The 16,176-nt window shown below is 34.7% G+C and overlaps 1 protein-coding gene across 3 annotated transcripts in view; it reads left to right on the forward strand.

Moving 5' to 3' along the window:
- The window catches only part of EED (embryonic ectoderm development), a 33,678-nt gene extending 18,416 nt beyond the window's left edge, over positions 1-15,262 (forward strand). For 2 of the 3 annotated variants that reach the window (XM_033431898.2, XM_012533781.3), the window contains 7 exons: positions 431-522; positions 2,310-2,443; positions 4,962-5,067; positions 6,236-6,310; positions 13,550-13,708; positions 14,437-14,510; positions 14,927-15,262. In XM_033431898.2, the coding sequence (XP_033287789.1) occupies positions 431-522; positions 2,310-2,443; positions 4,962-5,067; positions 6,236-6,310; positions 13,550-13,708; positions 14,437-14,510; positions 14,927-15,053 (767 nt within the window). In that variant the 3' untranslated portion in view covers positions 15,054-15,262. The remainder of the gene's footprint in view (positions 1-430; positions 523-2,309; positions 2,444-4,961; positions 5,068-6,235; positions 6,311-13,549; positions 13,709-14,436; positions 14,511-14,926) is intronic. The other variant, XM_004271863.4, reaches the window with a different exon arrangement.
- The last annotated feature ends 914 nt before the right edge of the window (positions 15,263-16,176 follow it).

Genomic DNA, 16,176 nt, shown 5'->3' on the forward strand with positions numbered 1-16,176 from the left:
ATTAGATTGCTCAAATTACAGTTAATAGCATGTTTGTAAGGTCTATAATACTCTAAAATTATGTCACTATGAATGTTTCAATCCTATTTTGGGATTTACTATAGAAATCTTATAATTTGTCCTCTTCAGTTTGTAAATGTGGATATGGTAGAGAGAAAAGCTAGTACCTTGTTCTATGGCATATGCAATAATCAAATTTAGGACCAGAGAAATATTTCTTTCTTATCTTGAAAGTATGAGCTCATACCTAGTTAAATCTACAGGTGATATAAATATTTTAAGTTTCTATATGGTATGGATTCCTTCTTAATCTTTACTGTGAGTAAGCTTAGTCCAAACTTCGGTAGCTTTTTCTTCTTTAAAGAGCTTTTGAAAGTCCACAGTAAATGAATGATAAAAGTTCATATTAATTTTTTTATGTCTGTACTAGATCATGCTTTACGATTATGGAATATCCAAACGGACACTCTGGTGGCAATATTTGGAGGTGTAGAAGGGCACAGAGATGAAGTTCTAAGTGCTGTAAGTTGAAAGCTACAGGGCAGTGACCTTCAGGTGTACAAAGCTGTGAACAATACCCATAGAACTCTTTCCTTATAAGAAAGCATGTGGTTTGTTTCACCTAGTCTGGCAGACAGTTATTTCATTTACTTGTGACAGAGAAGGTTTTAACTTACAGATGAAGAAGTAAAGCAAAAAGGCTCTTTGTGTTTTATCTGTACTCAGTGCCTGGATTCTCATGAACGAATACTATGAACTTGTTCTTTTCCTTTTTTAATCTAAAATCACCAAGTTAACTTTTGTTGTTTCTCAGTTATTAAAGGAAAAGTTTAACCTACTTGGCAATTAAGAAACTTTTTCATCTTTTATTTGAAGTTGAAATATAAATTACTCATTTCTAGGAAGTGTTGTTCACACTGAGTTTTAGATAACTCTTCCCTTTGATGGCATGGTGTTATCTTTATACTTATGTATTATAATCTATTGATCTATTGTAATGATATAAATGTTTTTAGTCAAGTTTCAGATTTTTATGTTATTTCAGATTTACTTGTGTTTCGTGTAGAGCTTACTTATTTAGTAGTCTTATAGCTCATCTCTTCTTTTTTTTTTAAACTATTTAAAGGGGCACCATATTCTGAAGCATGTGACATTTTAATTGGAGGTACTAACTATTCCTGTAGTTAGGGTTTGTATACTTTTGTGAGAATTATACCTACCTTAAAGGATTTTCTAGAACTTGCAACTTGGATTTTCTAGAAGTTGCAATAGCAATCTCCACCTGGTTCTGTGTGTCCTTCGTTAAAGACTAATGAGAGCTCCTGGCTCTAAGGATGTCTTGTTGCTGTTGACAGTGAGGTTATTAGGAAAAGAGCAGCTACAAGACTTGTGGATTCAATAAACACCAAACCTAAAGTTCTCAGGCTGTGTAAAACAATGTTCATGATTAATTTAAAGGTTGGATTAACAGAATATCTAGTTTAGTGAGGAAAATACTCTCCTTAAATAGAACTCTACTGTTATTTCTCTAAATGAGTGCAGGAGTCTGTATCTCTTCTCTGTAACAATAGGAGTTCACTGCTAGAAGGATTGATGTGTGAGATTTTCCTTAACACATGTATGTACCATGTGCTAAATTAAATATCATCTCTGTGCCTCAGTGTCTCATCTATGTAATGAGGTGGAATAAGGTTATAATGGATGATCTGTTAGGAGCTTAGTAAAAATTAGTAAACAGCAAATGAAAAAGTTTAAATATGGTATTTCCTGTTTTAGACATTTTTTTCCTTTATTCTTTTAAAAAGTGAACTCTAAAACCAAGGTACCTGAAGTCTTGTGACTTAGGTGTACAAATAAAGTAAAATTTCAATTGTTTAAGGACTCATAATTTCACATACAGATGTCAGTTTCATTGCTTGATCAGGGTTAGACAAAGAAAAGTAACATAACCATTTAGGTTTTTGTGTCATAGAATAATTGTTTTACCTCATCATTCGATTCACCTTCAAAATCAAGCAAAGGAAATATTTGAATAAAGATAATTGAATAGATAAAATTAAATTCAGTTTACTTTTTTGCCTTCCGTATTGTATAAGCTCATATACTGTGGTGGTGACACATCAGTTAAAATAGATCTCAAAAGCAGTAAAAACTTTGTGGCTTATGGCCTACATATATGAAACCCAAAATGTTAGTATGGTGGTTTGAAATACAATTTTCACAATACTGGACATCAGATGAAAATTAGATAGCATAATTTGGGGAAATAATTTATATATTTAATTTAAGCTTTTCTGTTTTACATACAGGATTATGATCTTTTGGGTGAAAAAATAATGTCCTGTGGTATGGATCACTCTCTTAAACTTTGGAGGATCAATTCAAAGAGAATGATGAATGCAATTAAGGAATCTTATGATTATAATCCAAATAAAACTAACAGGTAACAGTTGTAGTGCTTCAAACAATTTGCTATCTCATGCTGTTGAATAGCGTTTCACTTTTTCCAAAATTATTGTATAAGTCTCCAACACTGATTTTAGAATCCCCTTTTAATAACTTTAAGGTATAACTTACATGCCATAAAATTCACTGATTTTAAATGGAAGGCCTTTATTTTTGTCTATATGTTTGTGGCTTATTTTTCAAAATCCCTTTCAGTTGTATTTTTATCTTAATTTAGTAGCACATTTCACTTATTTTTATTTAGGTATGCATGTGCTAATGTTATTAGCACTGCTTGTCAATACTGTAAGTTCTAATTCAAGACAGTAAATAATAATTTTATTTTTCACTCATAATGAAAGAGCTTTATTTTCAGTCCTTAAATTTCATATGCCTTGAAACTATTATATTGATTATGTTTCTAAGAAAATAAATTATTTGAAAACTCACACATCTGTGGAAGATGATTGTATAAACAGAAGAAGTAAATCATAATTTTAAATGGGGTTCTTAGCTTTAATTCATGATAAAATAATGCTTTCCTTTAGGTGATACTCACTTCATTAAATGGAGAAAATTCAAAAGCAGGAGCTTTGAACCAAGGGGAGGGACTAGCTGTGGGAACTTGGCAGTTTTCTTAGTATATTTTTGAAAAACCTCAACTCTTAATTCATTTACTGTCTTTTTCAGAATCTTATCAAGCTATTATTAACACTTTCACTGTGACTATCATATGTTTGTAAATGTTAACTTTGTTTGCACTTTTCATTTTAGCAGAGTTAATTTTCTGGTTATCAAGCCAGATTATTAATAGATTGGTAGTTGAATTTGTAATTATCAGTAAATATTTTAATAGACATGCATCAGATCTCAAGCCTCTAAGAATTAGTATGACTTTCGATTTTTATTTTAAAACACCAGGGCTTAGTATAATATTCAGTTTATGTTTTTATATTTTCTAGAGCTCTGAAATAAATAGAAGTTATACTTTACAGCTTACAGAAAATAGCAGTGAATTATGCTGGTCTTCTTGAGAGAGGTTTAACCATAGATTATAATACATATTTGGCTGAAAAGTAATTAATAACATTATAGCAGTTAAGAATTTATATCAGATCATTAATAGCATTTTAATGTTTTAATAAAGAAAAAATCCAGGAGTTCCCTGGTGGCCTGGTGGTTAGGATTCCAGGCTTTCACTGTCGTGGCCTAGGTTCAATCCCTGGTTGAGGAACTGAGATCCTGTAAACCGCAAAAAAAAAAAAAAAGAAAAAAAGAAAAGAAAAGATCCTAGAATTTGAATTGGAAAGAGTATTTGAAATGATTCAGCCCAACATCCTTTTTACATATGAGGGAAAAGCAAAGAGAGGACATGTGAGTTGCCCAAGACACAACTACTTCATGGTATATGATACTTCTGCAGTTACTTCAGTTTAAAAACTGAATCAGGGGCTTCCCTGGTGGCGCAGTGGTTGAGAATCTGCCTGCCAATGCAGGGGACACAGGTTTGAGAACTGGTCCGGGAGGATCCCACATGCCACGGAGCAAGTAAGCCCGTGAGCCACAACAGCTGAGCCTGCACTCTAGAGCCCACGAGCCACAACTACTGAGCCTGTGTGCCACAATGCCTGATGCCCACATACCTAGAGCCCGTGCTCCGCAACAAAAGGAGCCACCACAATGAGAAGCCCATGCACTGCAATGAAGAGTAGCCTCTGCTCATCGCAACCAGAGAAGAGCCCGCGTACAGCAGCGAAGACCCAATGCAGCCAAAAATAAAATAAAAATAAATAAATAAATAAAACTGAATCACTTACTAGATTAGAAATATTAGGTATACATTTAATTAACTTCAGAATTGGTAGCAACTTCTCTAGTTTATGGTCTTCTCACAAATATCTTTAAGGAAAAGTTGCGCCATATTTTACTTTTCTAAATACCGGAGAAGTTCTAACTAATAAATGTCAAATTGTTGTCAGATATCATCTTCAGAAATTGTTCTAGGAAGGATTCTCACCTAACTTTACCTTTAGCAGACTTTGAAATGATGTCATTGTTCCTAAAAGATAATTATCTTTTGAAATAATCTAGATGTGTTTACTTTCATAGACCATTAATGCTTAATTTTAAAGGATTGAGTAGGTAGCTTAGTATTTTCTATGAGAAATTTTCAGCTCTATAATCAAGTGTCTTTGGTTATTGGTTAGATAGCCAGAATTGAAGTGATTAATTTTGGCCTATATGTAGTAAGGCAGGAAGGTGCAATTTTTATAAATGAAATTTCATAGGATGAATACAAAATTCAGTTGAGAGCTAATAATGGAGTAAATGTAGAAACAAAAATGAAATGAGATTTTAGCTCTGAGTAAACAGATAAGAAGGTATTTAGTTTTGTAGAAACACAGAAGAATTAGTATTCATATATTTTATTTTTCAAAGTTTTATAAATCCAAAAAGGAAAATTAGTGAGCTTTTGCTACACGTTTTTCTCTTAACTTTTGATATTTCCATTTCAGGCCATTTATTTCTCAGAAAATTCATTTTCCTGACTTTTCTACCAGAGACATACATAGAAATTATGTCGATTGTGTGCGATGGTTAGGTGATTTGATACTTTCCAAGGTATGGTAACTGCTGTTAAGCTGTATTTCCATTGTTTGTGTGAGTTGGAACTTTGCAGGGAGCACAGTTTTTTATGCAGTTGGTAAATTGGATAACAGATGGGAAATTGCCTTTTGTTTTTTTTTTTTAAGTCTTATGATAACTTTGAAAGATTTGGAAATTTGTTTTAGGCATAAAACATCCTGATGAATTATAATTTGTGTTCCAATAAGATGAAAAATGTTACCTTGCAAGTTGATACTGTTCTCTGATATCCAGTGTTATTGTAAAATAACCAACATCTAAAGCCAGTAGTGTGGTTGTTTTTTGTTGTTGTTTTTAATGTTTGTGTTCATTTCAGTAAACTTACATGTACAAAAACAGATGGATGGAGTTGGTTCATGGGATGTAGTTTGCCAGCCCCTGCTCTAGTATGTTGATACATATGTTTATATATTTTTTACTGATAATTTAGAGAAGTTGGTGGTGATGTCATCTGAACATTTAGGATTGTCAAATTTGGAGAAACTGCTATCTAGTTTCTTTTCTTGATACAGGTTTCAGGGCATTTCACATTTTCTTGGGCAGAGCCTGATTTATTTTTTCCTTGGCCATGAGGGTATAGTTTTACCTTTCTATTTTTTAACTTTTGATCTTGAAATTAGATTCACAGGAAGTTTCAAAGACAGTTCAGAGAGGTCCCATATTGCCCTTCACCCAATTTCCCCCATTGGTTATTACATCTTACATAGCTATAATACAATATCAAATCCAGGAAATTGACATTGTACAATGTGCGTGTGTAGTTCTATGTCATTTTATCACATGTGATTTTGTCATTTCAAGAATGTTATGGTATGGGACCTTTTAAGATTTTTTTTTTTTCACTCAGTGTAATGCCATCCAAGTTGTTGTGTGTATCAATAGGTCTCCCTTTTTACTGCTGAGTAGTATCCCATGGAATGGGTGTACCACAGTTTATTTAACCTTATGCATCTATTGTAGGACATTTTGATCCTTTCTAGTTTGGGCCTATTACAAATAAAGCTGCTATTGAACAATCGTGTATAGGTTTTTGTGTGGACTTACTTAAGTTTTCACTTCTCTAGGATAAATGGCTAGAAGAGCAATTGCTAGGTCATGGTTAAGTTCGTTTAGTTTTTTAAGAACCTGCCAAACTATTTTCCAGAGTGGCCGTGCCATTTTACATTCCCACCAGCAATGTATGAAAGATCCAGTGTCTTCGAATCTTCGCCGGCATTTGGTATTGTCACTATTTTTTATTTTAGCTGTTCTGATAGGTGTGTAGTGATACATCATCGTGGTCTTAATTTGCATTTCCCTGATGGTTAGTGGTGTTGAACATCTTTTTCATGTGCTTATTTACCATCCATATATCCTTTCAATGATGTCTCTTCATATCTTCTCATTTTCTGATTGGATTGGTTTTTGTTTTGTTTTGTTTTTTACTGTGTTGAGTTTTGAGAGTTCTTCATATATTCTAAATATAAATCCTATGTCAGATAAATAGTTTGCAAATATTTTCTTCCAGTCTGTAGCTTGTCTTTTCATCCTCTTAACAGGGTCTTTTACAAATGTTTTTAATTTTGATAAAGTTCAATTAATTTATTGATTTTTTAAAAAAAATTATTATTTTATGGATCATGCTTTTGATATTGTGTTTAAACGCTCTTCACTGAGCCCTAGGTCCTAAAGATTTTCTCCTGTGTTTCCTTCAAAAAGTATTGTAGTGGTTTATGTTAAATTTAATGGTCCATTTTAAGTTAATTTTTATATGAGGTTTAGGTAGAAAGTTCATTTTTTGCCTATAGTTATCCAGTTGTTCCAGCTCCATTTGTTGAAAGCCTATCTTTCCTCCTTTGAATTGCTTTTGTACTTTTTTCAAAATTGTTTGGCCATACTTGTATGAGGCTGATTCTGGTTTTTCTATTCTATTCCCTCTACCAGTACTACATACACAGGCTCGGTTACTCTAGCTCTATAATTAGTCTTGGAGTTGGTAGAATGATTTCTTCCACTTTATTCTTTTTCAATATTATTTTAGCTATTCTAGTTGCTTTGTCTTTCCATATAAATTTTAGAATAATCTTGTCTACATTTACTAAAAATCTCGCTGGGCTTTTTTTTGGGGGGCGGGGAGATTTTATTGGAATTGTGTTAAACCTGTATATCAGTTTGGTGGGGAATTAATATCTTTACTCTGCTTAGTCTTCTGGTCCTTGACTATGGTATGTCTCTCCATTTAGAGTGACTGTAATAAATGGTATTTCTGATTTCCATTTCTTCGTGTTCATTGCTAGTAGATAGAAATAAATTGATTTTTGTGTATTAATCTTGAATCCTTTAATCTGTTTGAACTACTTATAGTTCAGGAAGGTTTTTGTTTGTTTTTGGTTAATTACATGGGATTTTCTACATAGATCATAATTTCATCTGCAAATAAGGACAGTTTTTATATCTTCCTTTCTGAACTGTATTTTTCTTAATTTCCTTTTCTTGTCTTATTTCACTGGTAAGCTTCTAGTCCTGTGTTGAATAGCTGTGTTAAGAGCAGACATCCTAGGCTTGTTTCTGATGTTAAAGGGGAAAAGAATTCAGTCTTTCACAATTTTGTAGATGTTCTTTATCAAGTTGAGAGCTTTCCTTCTCCCTAATTTTTTCAGAGTTTTATCATGAATGGGTGTTAAATTTTGTCAAATGCTTCTTCTGCATCAACTGATATGATCACTGGTTTTTCTTTTTTAGCCTGTTGATGCAGTGGATTGCACTGATTGTTTCTGAATATTGTATCACTGGAATAAGCTTACTTGGTCTTGCTATATAATTCTTTTTATACGTTACTGAATTCTATTTGATAATATTTTGTTAAAGATTTTATATGTATTAATGAGATATGATATTGGTCTGAAGTTTTCTTATTTATATTGCCTTTGTCTGGTTTTGGTATCAATAATACTGTCCCCTAGGCCTAGAAATTTTTGAGGAGGAGTTTAAAAATTAAACACTCAGTTTCCTTAAAAGTGAAAAGGTTATTCAAATGAACTGTTTCATATTGAGTGAATTGTGGTAGTTTGTGCTATTTGAGGAGTTGATCCATTCCATCTAGTATAAAATTTATGTGTGGAGAGTTGTTTGTAGTATTCCCTTATTATCCTTTTGATATCTGCAAGGTCGCTAGTGATAGCCCCTGTTTCATTCCTGAAGTTAGTAATTTATATCTTCTCTTCTGTCAGTCTTTTTAAGGGTTTGTCAAATTTTCTTCTGTTATCTCCTGTCTTCCTTCTTTCCTTTAGTTTGCTGTGAGTTGTTTTTGTTCTTCTATTTTTACGACGGGAGCTTAGATTATTTAGTTGAGACTTTTCTGATGTAAGCATTTAGTGCTATAAATTTCCCTGTCAGCACTGCTTTAGCTTCATCTCACAAAAATTTTGATATGAAGTGTGTTGTGTAGTTTCTAGGTGCTAGGAAATTTTCTTGTTGTCGTTCTCTTATTGATTCTAGTTTGATTCCATTTTGGTCAGAATATACTCTTTATGATTTTGATTCTTTTTTTTGAGATTTGTTTTATGACCCTGTTTTGGGTATGTTCCATGGGAGCTTGAAAAGAATGTATATTCTGCTGTTCAGTGGAGTGTTCTATAAATGTCAGTTAGATCCTGTCAGTTGACAGTGTGGTTGAATTCTTCTATGTCTTTGTTGATTTTCTGTCCACTATTCTAATAATTAATAAATTATTGAGAAATAAGTGTTGAAGTCTTCAACTATAATTGTGGCTTTTTCCCTTTCTCCTTTTAGTTCTGTTACATTTTGCAGCTCTGTTGGTTGGTGTATACACATTTGGTATTGCTTTGTCTTGGTAGCTTGACCCTCTTATTATGTAAGGTCCATCTCTGTCTCTGGTAAAGTTTTTGCTTTGATGGATCCTTTGCCTTACAGTAGTAGAGCCATTCCTGCTTTCCTTTAATTAATGGTATATCTTTTTCAAACCTCTTTTGTTGTTGTTTATTTATTTTTGACTGCCTCTGGTCTTGGTTGCTGTGCCTGGGCTTTTTCTAGTTGCAGCGAGTGGGGGCTACTCTTCATTGCAGTGCGTGGGCTTCTCATTGCAGTGGCTTCTCTTGTTGCAGAGCATGGGCTCTAGGGTGTATGGGCTTCAGTAGTTGTGGCACATGGGCTCAGTAGTTGTGGCTCACGGGTTCTAGAGTGCAGGCTCAGTAGTTGTGGCGCACAGGCTTAGTTGCTCTGCAGCATGTGGGATCTTCCCGGACCAGGGCTCGAACCTGTGTTCTCTGCATTGGCAGGTGGATTCTTAACCACTGCACCACCAGGCAAGTCCCATCTTTTTCAAACCTTTTACCTTTAATCTACCTGTATTGTTATACCTGAAGTGAGTTTCTTTTTTTTTTTTTTGCGGTACGCGGGCCTCTCACTGTTGTGGCCTCTCCCGTTGCGGAGCACAGGCTCCAGTCGCTCAGGCTCAGCAGCCATGGCTCACAGGCCCAGCCGCTCTGCAGCATGTGGGATCCTCCCGGACCGGGTCACAAACCCGTGTCCCCTGCATCGGCAGGTGGACTCTCAACCACTGCGCCACCAGGGAAGCCCCGAAGTGAGTTTCTTAAAGATAGCATATAGTTGGGTCATATTTTTTTAATTCATTTTGCCAAACTGTCTTTTAGCTAGTATATTCAGACCATTTATATTTGAGCCTTAACTTACCAATTATTACATTAAGTTTACTATTTAATTTTTTTTCATTCTTTTCATTTCTCTGGTTTTTTTCGCCTATGTGCACATATTTTAGAATTCCAATTTGATGTATCTATACTACTTTTGAGTATATTTCTTTGCGTAGCTTTTTTGGTATTTGCTCTGGGTGTTACTATATATATATATATATATATATGTATATATATGTATATGATATATATGTGATCAGTCAGTATATCAACATTTTACCACTTCAAGTGAAGTATAGGAGGCTTACCTCTCTCTTTCTCCTCCACTTATAATTGTCTCAAATATTCCCTTTACAATTGAGAACTTCATCAAAGAGTATTACAATTTTTGCTTCAACTGCCAAACAGAATTTTAAAACTCAAGAAGAAGAAGAATGTTGTGTTTACTCATTATGCTTTTTCTGTTGTTCATTCCTCCTTTCTGATATTCCAAGATTCCTTCTTATATCATTTCCTTTCTGTTCATCGAACTTCCTGTAGGCATTCTTTTAGAATGGTGACAAATTCTTTTAGTTTTTCTTAGTCTGAGGATGTCCTCATTTCCCCTTCATTCCTGAAGCATATATTCACTGAATATAGGATTTTGTGTTGATGGTTTTCTTTAAACATTTGAAAAATGTTGTTCCCCCTCTTTCTGGTCTCTGTCATTTGTAATGAGACATCTGCCATCATTGAATTGTTTTTTTTCCTATAGGTAAGGTGTTCTTTCTGTCTTAACTGCTTTCGGGATTTTTTTTTCTTCGTCTTTAGTTTTCAGAAGTTTGAATGCGATATGCCTGATATTGATTTCTTTGAGTTTATCTTTTTTGGCATTCACTCACCATCTCAAATCTAGTAGGTTTGTCTTTGGGGACATAATTTGTCCCAAAATTGGGAACTTTTCAGCCATTATTCAAATTCTTATTTAGCTCCACTTTCTTCCCCCTCCCCTTTAGGAACTCTAATGATGTGAATATTATGGTTTTTGTTTGGTCCCTGAGACTCTGTTATTTAATAAGTCTGTTTTCTTTCGTTCAAATTGGGTAATTTCTATGTTCTAACTTTAAATTTACTGACTCTTTCATCTCTCTTTTTTTGCTGGTGAGCCCTTCAGTTGTTTTTTATTTTAGCTATAGTTTTTTTAGTTCTAAAATTTACATGTGATTCTTATCTTTTATTTCTTTGCTGAGACTTTTTTTATTGTTTTAAATGTGTTTGTAATTTCTCATTGAAGCATTTTTATGGTAGCTGCTTTAAAATCCTTGTCAGATAGTTCTAACATCTATGTCATCTCAGTGTTGGTATCTCTTGATAATCTTTTCTCATTAAAGTTGAGATGTTTACATTTCTTGGTATGACAAGTGAATTTTGATTAAGATATCGATATTTTGGTTACTGTTACAAAACTCTGGATCTTACTGATATTTAAGCAGGCTTCCTTTGATAAATTTTCAGCTGGGGAAGGGGAGTGCTGCTTCATTATTGGCAGGTGGCAAGGGAAGTTCAGGTTCCCCACTTGGCTGACTTGGTGATTTTGTCTCTTTACTACTGGGGTGGGAGTTCAGGCTTTTCACTGGGCCTCAGGTGATAGCACCCTAGCAAGAGGGGTTGGGAGGCCTCAGTACTGTTCCCCGAGTGTCTCCACTGACACTGAGAGTGGTGGGTGGTTGTGAACATTCTGACTCTCTGCTAGGCTTCCTCTAATACCACCCCAGGCAGAGGGTGAGGAGGAGAGTCACCTCATTACCATGAGGGGTAGGGAGGAGTCAGGGTGTTACGTACTTGAAGTGTTTAGTTATCACCTGAGAAGGGACCCCACTGGGACTTTGCTGGTCCACATGTGTGGATGGGTCCACTGTTTTTTCTGTGGTATTAAGGGTTTACCTAAAAATTTTCTCTCATGCTAGGTTGCCACTTTCCTGGTCCTTTGCAGAGAGTAGGCTTTTGTTGGGGCTTTTTTTTTTTTTTTTTTTTTTGTCTTCACTTGTTAGCTTTGTTGAGTTGCTACCTTCTCTAGCATCCAGTCTGGGATACATAAAGAGGCAAAAGAAAACCAAGCAACTCAATGTTCTTCATGTCCCAGGGCCCCTAACCAGCCTGCCTCCTCCCTAGCCTTCAGACTTTTAAGCTGTACTTAACGAGATAAATAGGAAAAAGTACCTCTACTTCATCTGTTTTGGAAGCAGAATTTAAAAAGGAGTAGCTCTAAAATTTCTGCTCTTAGAACTTAATCAGATGATAGGAAAGGATTTCTGCATTTTAGGTGGGAAGCTGAACTGAATATTGGTGGTCTCAAATCTGGCTCCACATCAGAACTATTGGGAGGACATTGTAAAAATAGATTCCTAGGCTTCATCCCCAGATATTCTAAATCTGGCATAAGGACCTGGGAATTTGTAATGTTTAAAAACTCTCTAGATGATTTTCTAGTACAGCCATCTATCAGTGAGATTATTTAGTTCTCCATGAGGGAACTCTATTGATTAAGGATCCTTTACCAATACAGTCAGTAGGAAGCACTTGAAGAAGTATTTTACAATTCTGCTGCTTTGGCCTCCCCTCTCAGAGTTTGTGATTCAGTAGGGTTGGGGTCAAGATGAGTATTTAAAGAAAGCTGTACAGTCTATATCAATCCAATTGCGTACTTAGTTAAGAGTCATCAGCCTAGGTGATCTCTAAGATACTTTACAATGAAGAACTTGTGTAACAGATCCATATCCCTGGGATTTTATATAATCCAAAAAGGGCAGAGAAGAAAAAAAGCATATTGTCCACTCCCTAATCTCCCTGTGACCCCACAGAGCTACCACATGTGGTTGTTAGGCTGTGTCCTGTAAAGTTCCAGGAGGCATTCTTCACCTACACCAGGATTTCTCAATCCTGGCCCTGTGGAAGTTGGGTAAGACAATTCTTTTTTGTGGGAGGAGCTGTTCTGTGCATTGCAAAGTGTTCAGCATCTCTGGCTTCTATTAACTAGAAGCCAGAGACATTGCCAAATATCCCTTAGCAAGCAAACCACACAGGAATATAAATAGTGCCCTCTGTTTTGCATTTTTTCCTCCCATTCTATTCTTTACCACTTGCTGCTTAAATAGAATGTATGTAAAGGTTCAGTGTTGCAGGATAGGGAAGGTGTAACTCAGCCTATTTTAATCCCATCCCCTTATCAGTGTCTTGATATTGAACCACTGCTTTTATTGCCTTCTGTATAATCTGACCTCTAAGGCCCCTTCTATGAATTCATTAGCTTTCCTATGACATCTCTTGAGCACCTATCATGTAGTGCAGACAGGAGGATTAATAGTTAACCAGATATAAAGGGAACCACGGGGGTTTAGAAGTGGAATGGGGAAAGATGAAACTAGCGAAGTAAGCAGGGGCCATATTGAAGAGCTGTGTATTCTAATACAGTGTTTGTAATTTTACCTTTGCTATAAAATACTTCAAGTCTCTGGATGCTGAAGTATCTAAAGCTGAATTTGTTTTGGTTTGGAAGAGAAATTGTGACTTCGAAAATGAATATTCTAGACAGTGTAATGCTTTTGTATTGTTAAAATCTGTTGATAATCAGACTTCTTGTCCGTAAGTGTGGATACTGACTCTGTAAATATAAATGAATGTATATCGCTGGACTCAGTAGATGGATAACCAGGTTCTAAGAGCTGTGAGTTCTGAAATGATAGTAGAGAAAAAGCTTTGTTTTTAATGTTTAAAATTCAGTTCTTTGATTAACATTTCTTTTTTTCTCATTTCTGTCTTTTTTAAAGTCTTGTGAAAATGCCATTGTATGCTGGAAACCTGGCAAAATGGAAGATGATATAGATAAAATTAAACCCAGTGAGTCTAATGTGACTATTCTTGGGCGATTTGATTACAGCCAGTGTGACATTTGGTACATGAGGTTTTCTATGGATTTCTGGCAAAAGGTAGCAACATATTTTTACATTTTGAAATTATTTGACTTAAAACCATGGCAATTTTAGTTTTCCCTGTAGTGTATCTGTATTCTATTACCTCTAAGTTTAATCTACCTTGATTTTTTTGTATTAATTGCTTTGGCCTTTGATGTTATTTATTCTACCCTTGTGGCTCTGCACACCATCTGCAGTGCTTATTATAAATGAAATTGACAGGTGTCAATGGTGGCAGTTAGGTGTTTACTTTCCGTAACATCTGTTACTAAGATTTAATGTTTTGGATTAGAGTGTTAATCTCTTTATATAGAAAACCAACATGGAAGATAGAGACAAAATATTAGTTATCTAAAATTTTTTCAAAATTTGGTGTTAGAATTTTGTGATAAATTACTTGGGTATTTATTTCTGTATGAAAGCTTTGGAAATTTCCTATGGCTTTTACTACAGTTCTTTAAGGCAGAATAAAGAGTACATGCTAACTATGTAAATAAATTGTAAAGTTCTTCGTAAATTTACAAAATAACCTCCTTATTTTACTCAAGACATCTTTGTGATGCATTAGTTGCTCTTATCCTCATTTACACAATATAAGAAATATAAGATGCAAAGAAATAACCAAGAGCGTTGCCATAGGCTGGAGCTGAGGTTTTTCTGAAATAAGAAAGATGTCTTAGGATTGTTTGAAATCTTTATAGTTTGTTTTAATAATTTGATTTGTTTTTAATATGTTTATACAGATGCTTGCATTGGGCAATCAGGTTGGCAAACTTTATGTTTGGGATTTAGAAGTAGAAGATCCTCATAAAGCCAAGTAAGTATTTAGAAATTCCTCTTCATAATTTCTGACTTTTCCTCCAAAGTGTTATGTCAGCATAGAGGAAGTAATTGATACTTGCAATGCCAACCTTAAATCATTTGTAACATTTACATTCTCAGAGTATTGTAAAGTATTTCTTTTTTATTCTAATAATGATTGTTTTTCCCAAGTACTTTGGTAATAAGTTATTTCTCTTTTTTTAATATAAATTATATAGTACCTCTTGGATTTAAAATATACCCAAATTTTATGAAATTTGAGATTGGGCTCTTAGTGAACTGTATTCTGTTTTCAAGTGCTTTCTATATGACTTGGAACATCTATTCATTTTCTGACTCATTGTTTTAAGTTAGATACTGACAGCATTATATATGCATGGTATTTAACCTGTTGTCATGTTTTCTCCCTAGATGCACAACACTGACTCATCATAAATGTGGTGCTGCTATTCGACAAACCAGTTTTAGCAGGGATAGCAGCATTCTTATAGCTGTTTGTGATGATGCCAGTATTTGGCGCTGGGACCGACTTCGATAAAATACTTTTTCTCAATCAAAATTAGAGTGTGTTTTCTGTGTACAGTAGAACTAACGTATCTTGCTAGTAAGGGCACATAGAGCATTTAGAGTTGTCTTTCAGCATTCAATCAAGCTGAGCTGAATGTAGTGATGTTTACATTGTTTACACTCTTTGTACTGTCTCCTGCTCAGACTCTACTGCTTTTAATAAAAATTTATTTTTGTAAAGCTGTGTTGTATTTTAGTTTATTTTGTTTTGTTCATTGTGATGAAAAGAAATGTTGAAAGTAATAAAATTACACCGTATCTTTTTGCAGTGATTATTATTGTTTTATTTGTGTAACTGGAGAAAGCTATATAATATAGTGATTAAGTATAAGCTCTAGAACAAACTGAATTTTAATCTTGGCTCTGCCACTAACTGACCTTGGGTAAGTAAAAGGATCAAGTGATTTAATACATGTGAAGCAATTAGAACAGTACTTGACTACACTAAACCCTTACCTTTATTGGAAATTGTATTTCCTATGGTTTTATATTTCTTAATGATTTCTTCTATAATAATTTTGTAATAAGTAAATTCTATAAGAGTTGTGACATGTAATGTTTTAATAACCTATCTTTATAGTTAAAAAATATTATTGGGCTTCCCTCATGGCGCAGTGGTTGAGGGTCCGCCTGCCGATGCAGGGGACACAGGTTCGTGCCCCAGTCCGGGAGGATCCCACATGCCGCGAAGCGGCTGGGCCCGTGAGCCATGACCGCTGGGCCTGCGCGTCCGGAGCCTATGCTCTTCAGCAGGAGAGGCCACAGCGGTGAGAGGCCTGCGTACCGCAAAAAAAAAAAAAAAAAAAAAAAAATATATATATATATATATATTATTGCCATTCGATTTACAACTTGGTCATTAGTAATCTTAGTGGAAATACCATCAGTAGAGCAAGGAAAGAGAGGACAAAGAAGCTTAAATGCAGTGGGTTGAAAAATGAAAGAAATGGGGAGTATGTTTGTATATTGAGTTATTGCCCCCTTTTCTAGAAGGGTATTGGTTAAGAGAAATAAGTAAATTGAGGATATCATAGGGTTGAAAGTAGTTGGTGGGTTTTCCTGGTGGCACAGTGGTTAAGAATCTGCCTGCCAGT

Source organism: Orcinus orca, chromosome 8, assembly GCF_937001465.1.
Source record: "Orcinus orca chromosome 8, mOrcOrc1.1, whole genome shotgun sequence".
Taxonomy (NCBI): Eukaryota; Metazoa; Chordata; class Mammalia; order Artiodactyla; family Delphinidae; genus Orcinus; species Orcinus orca.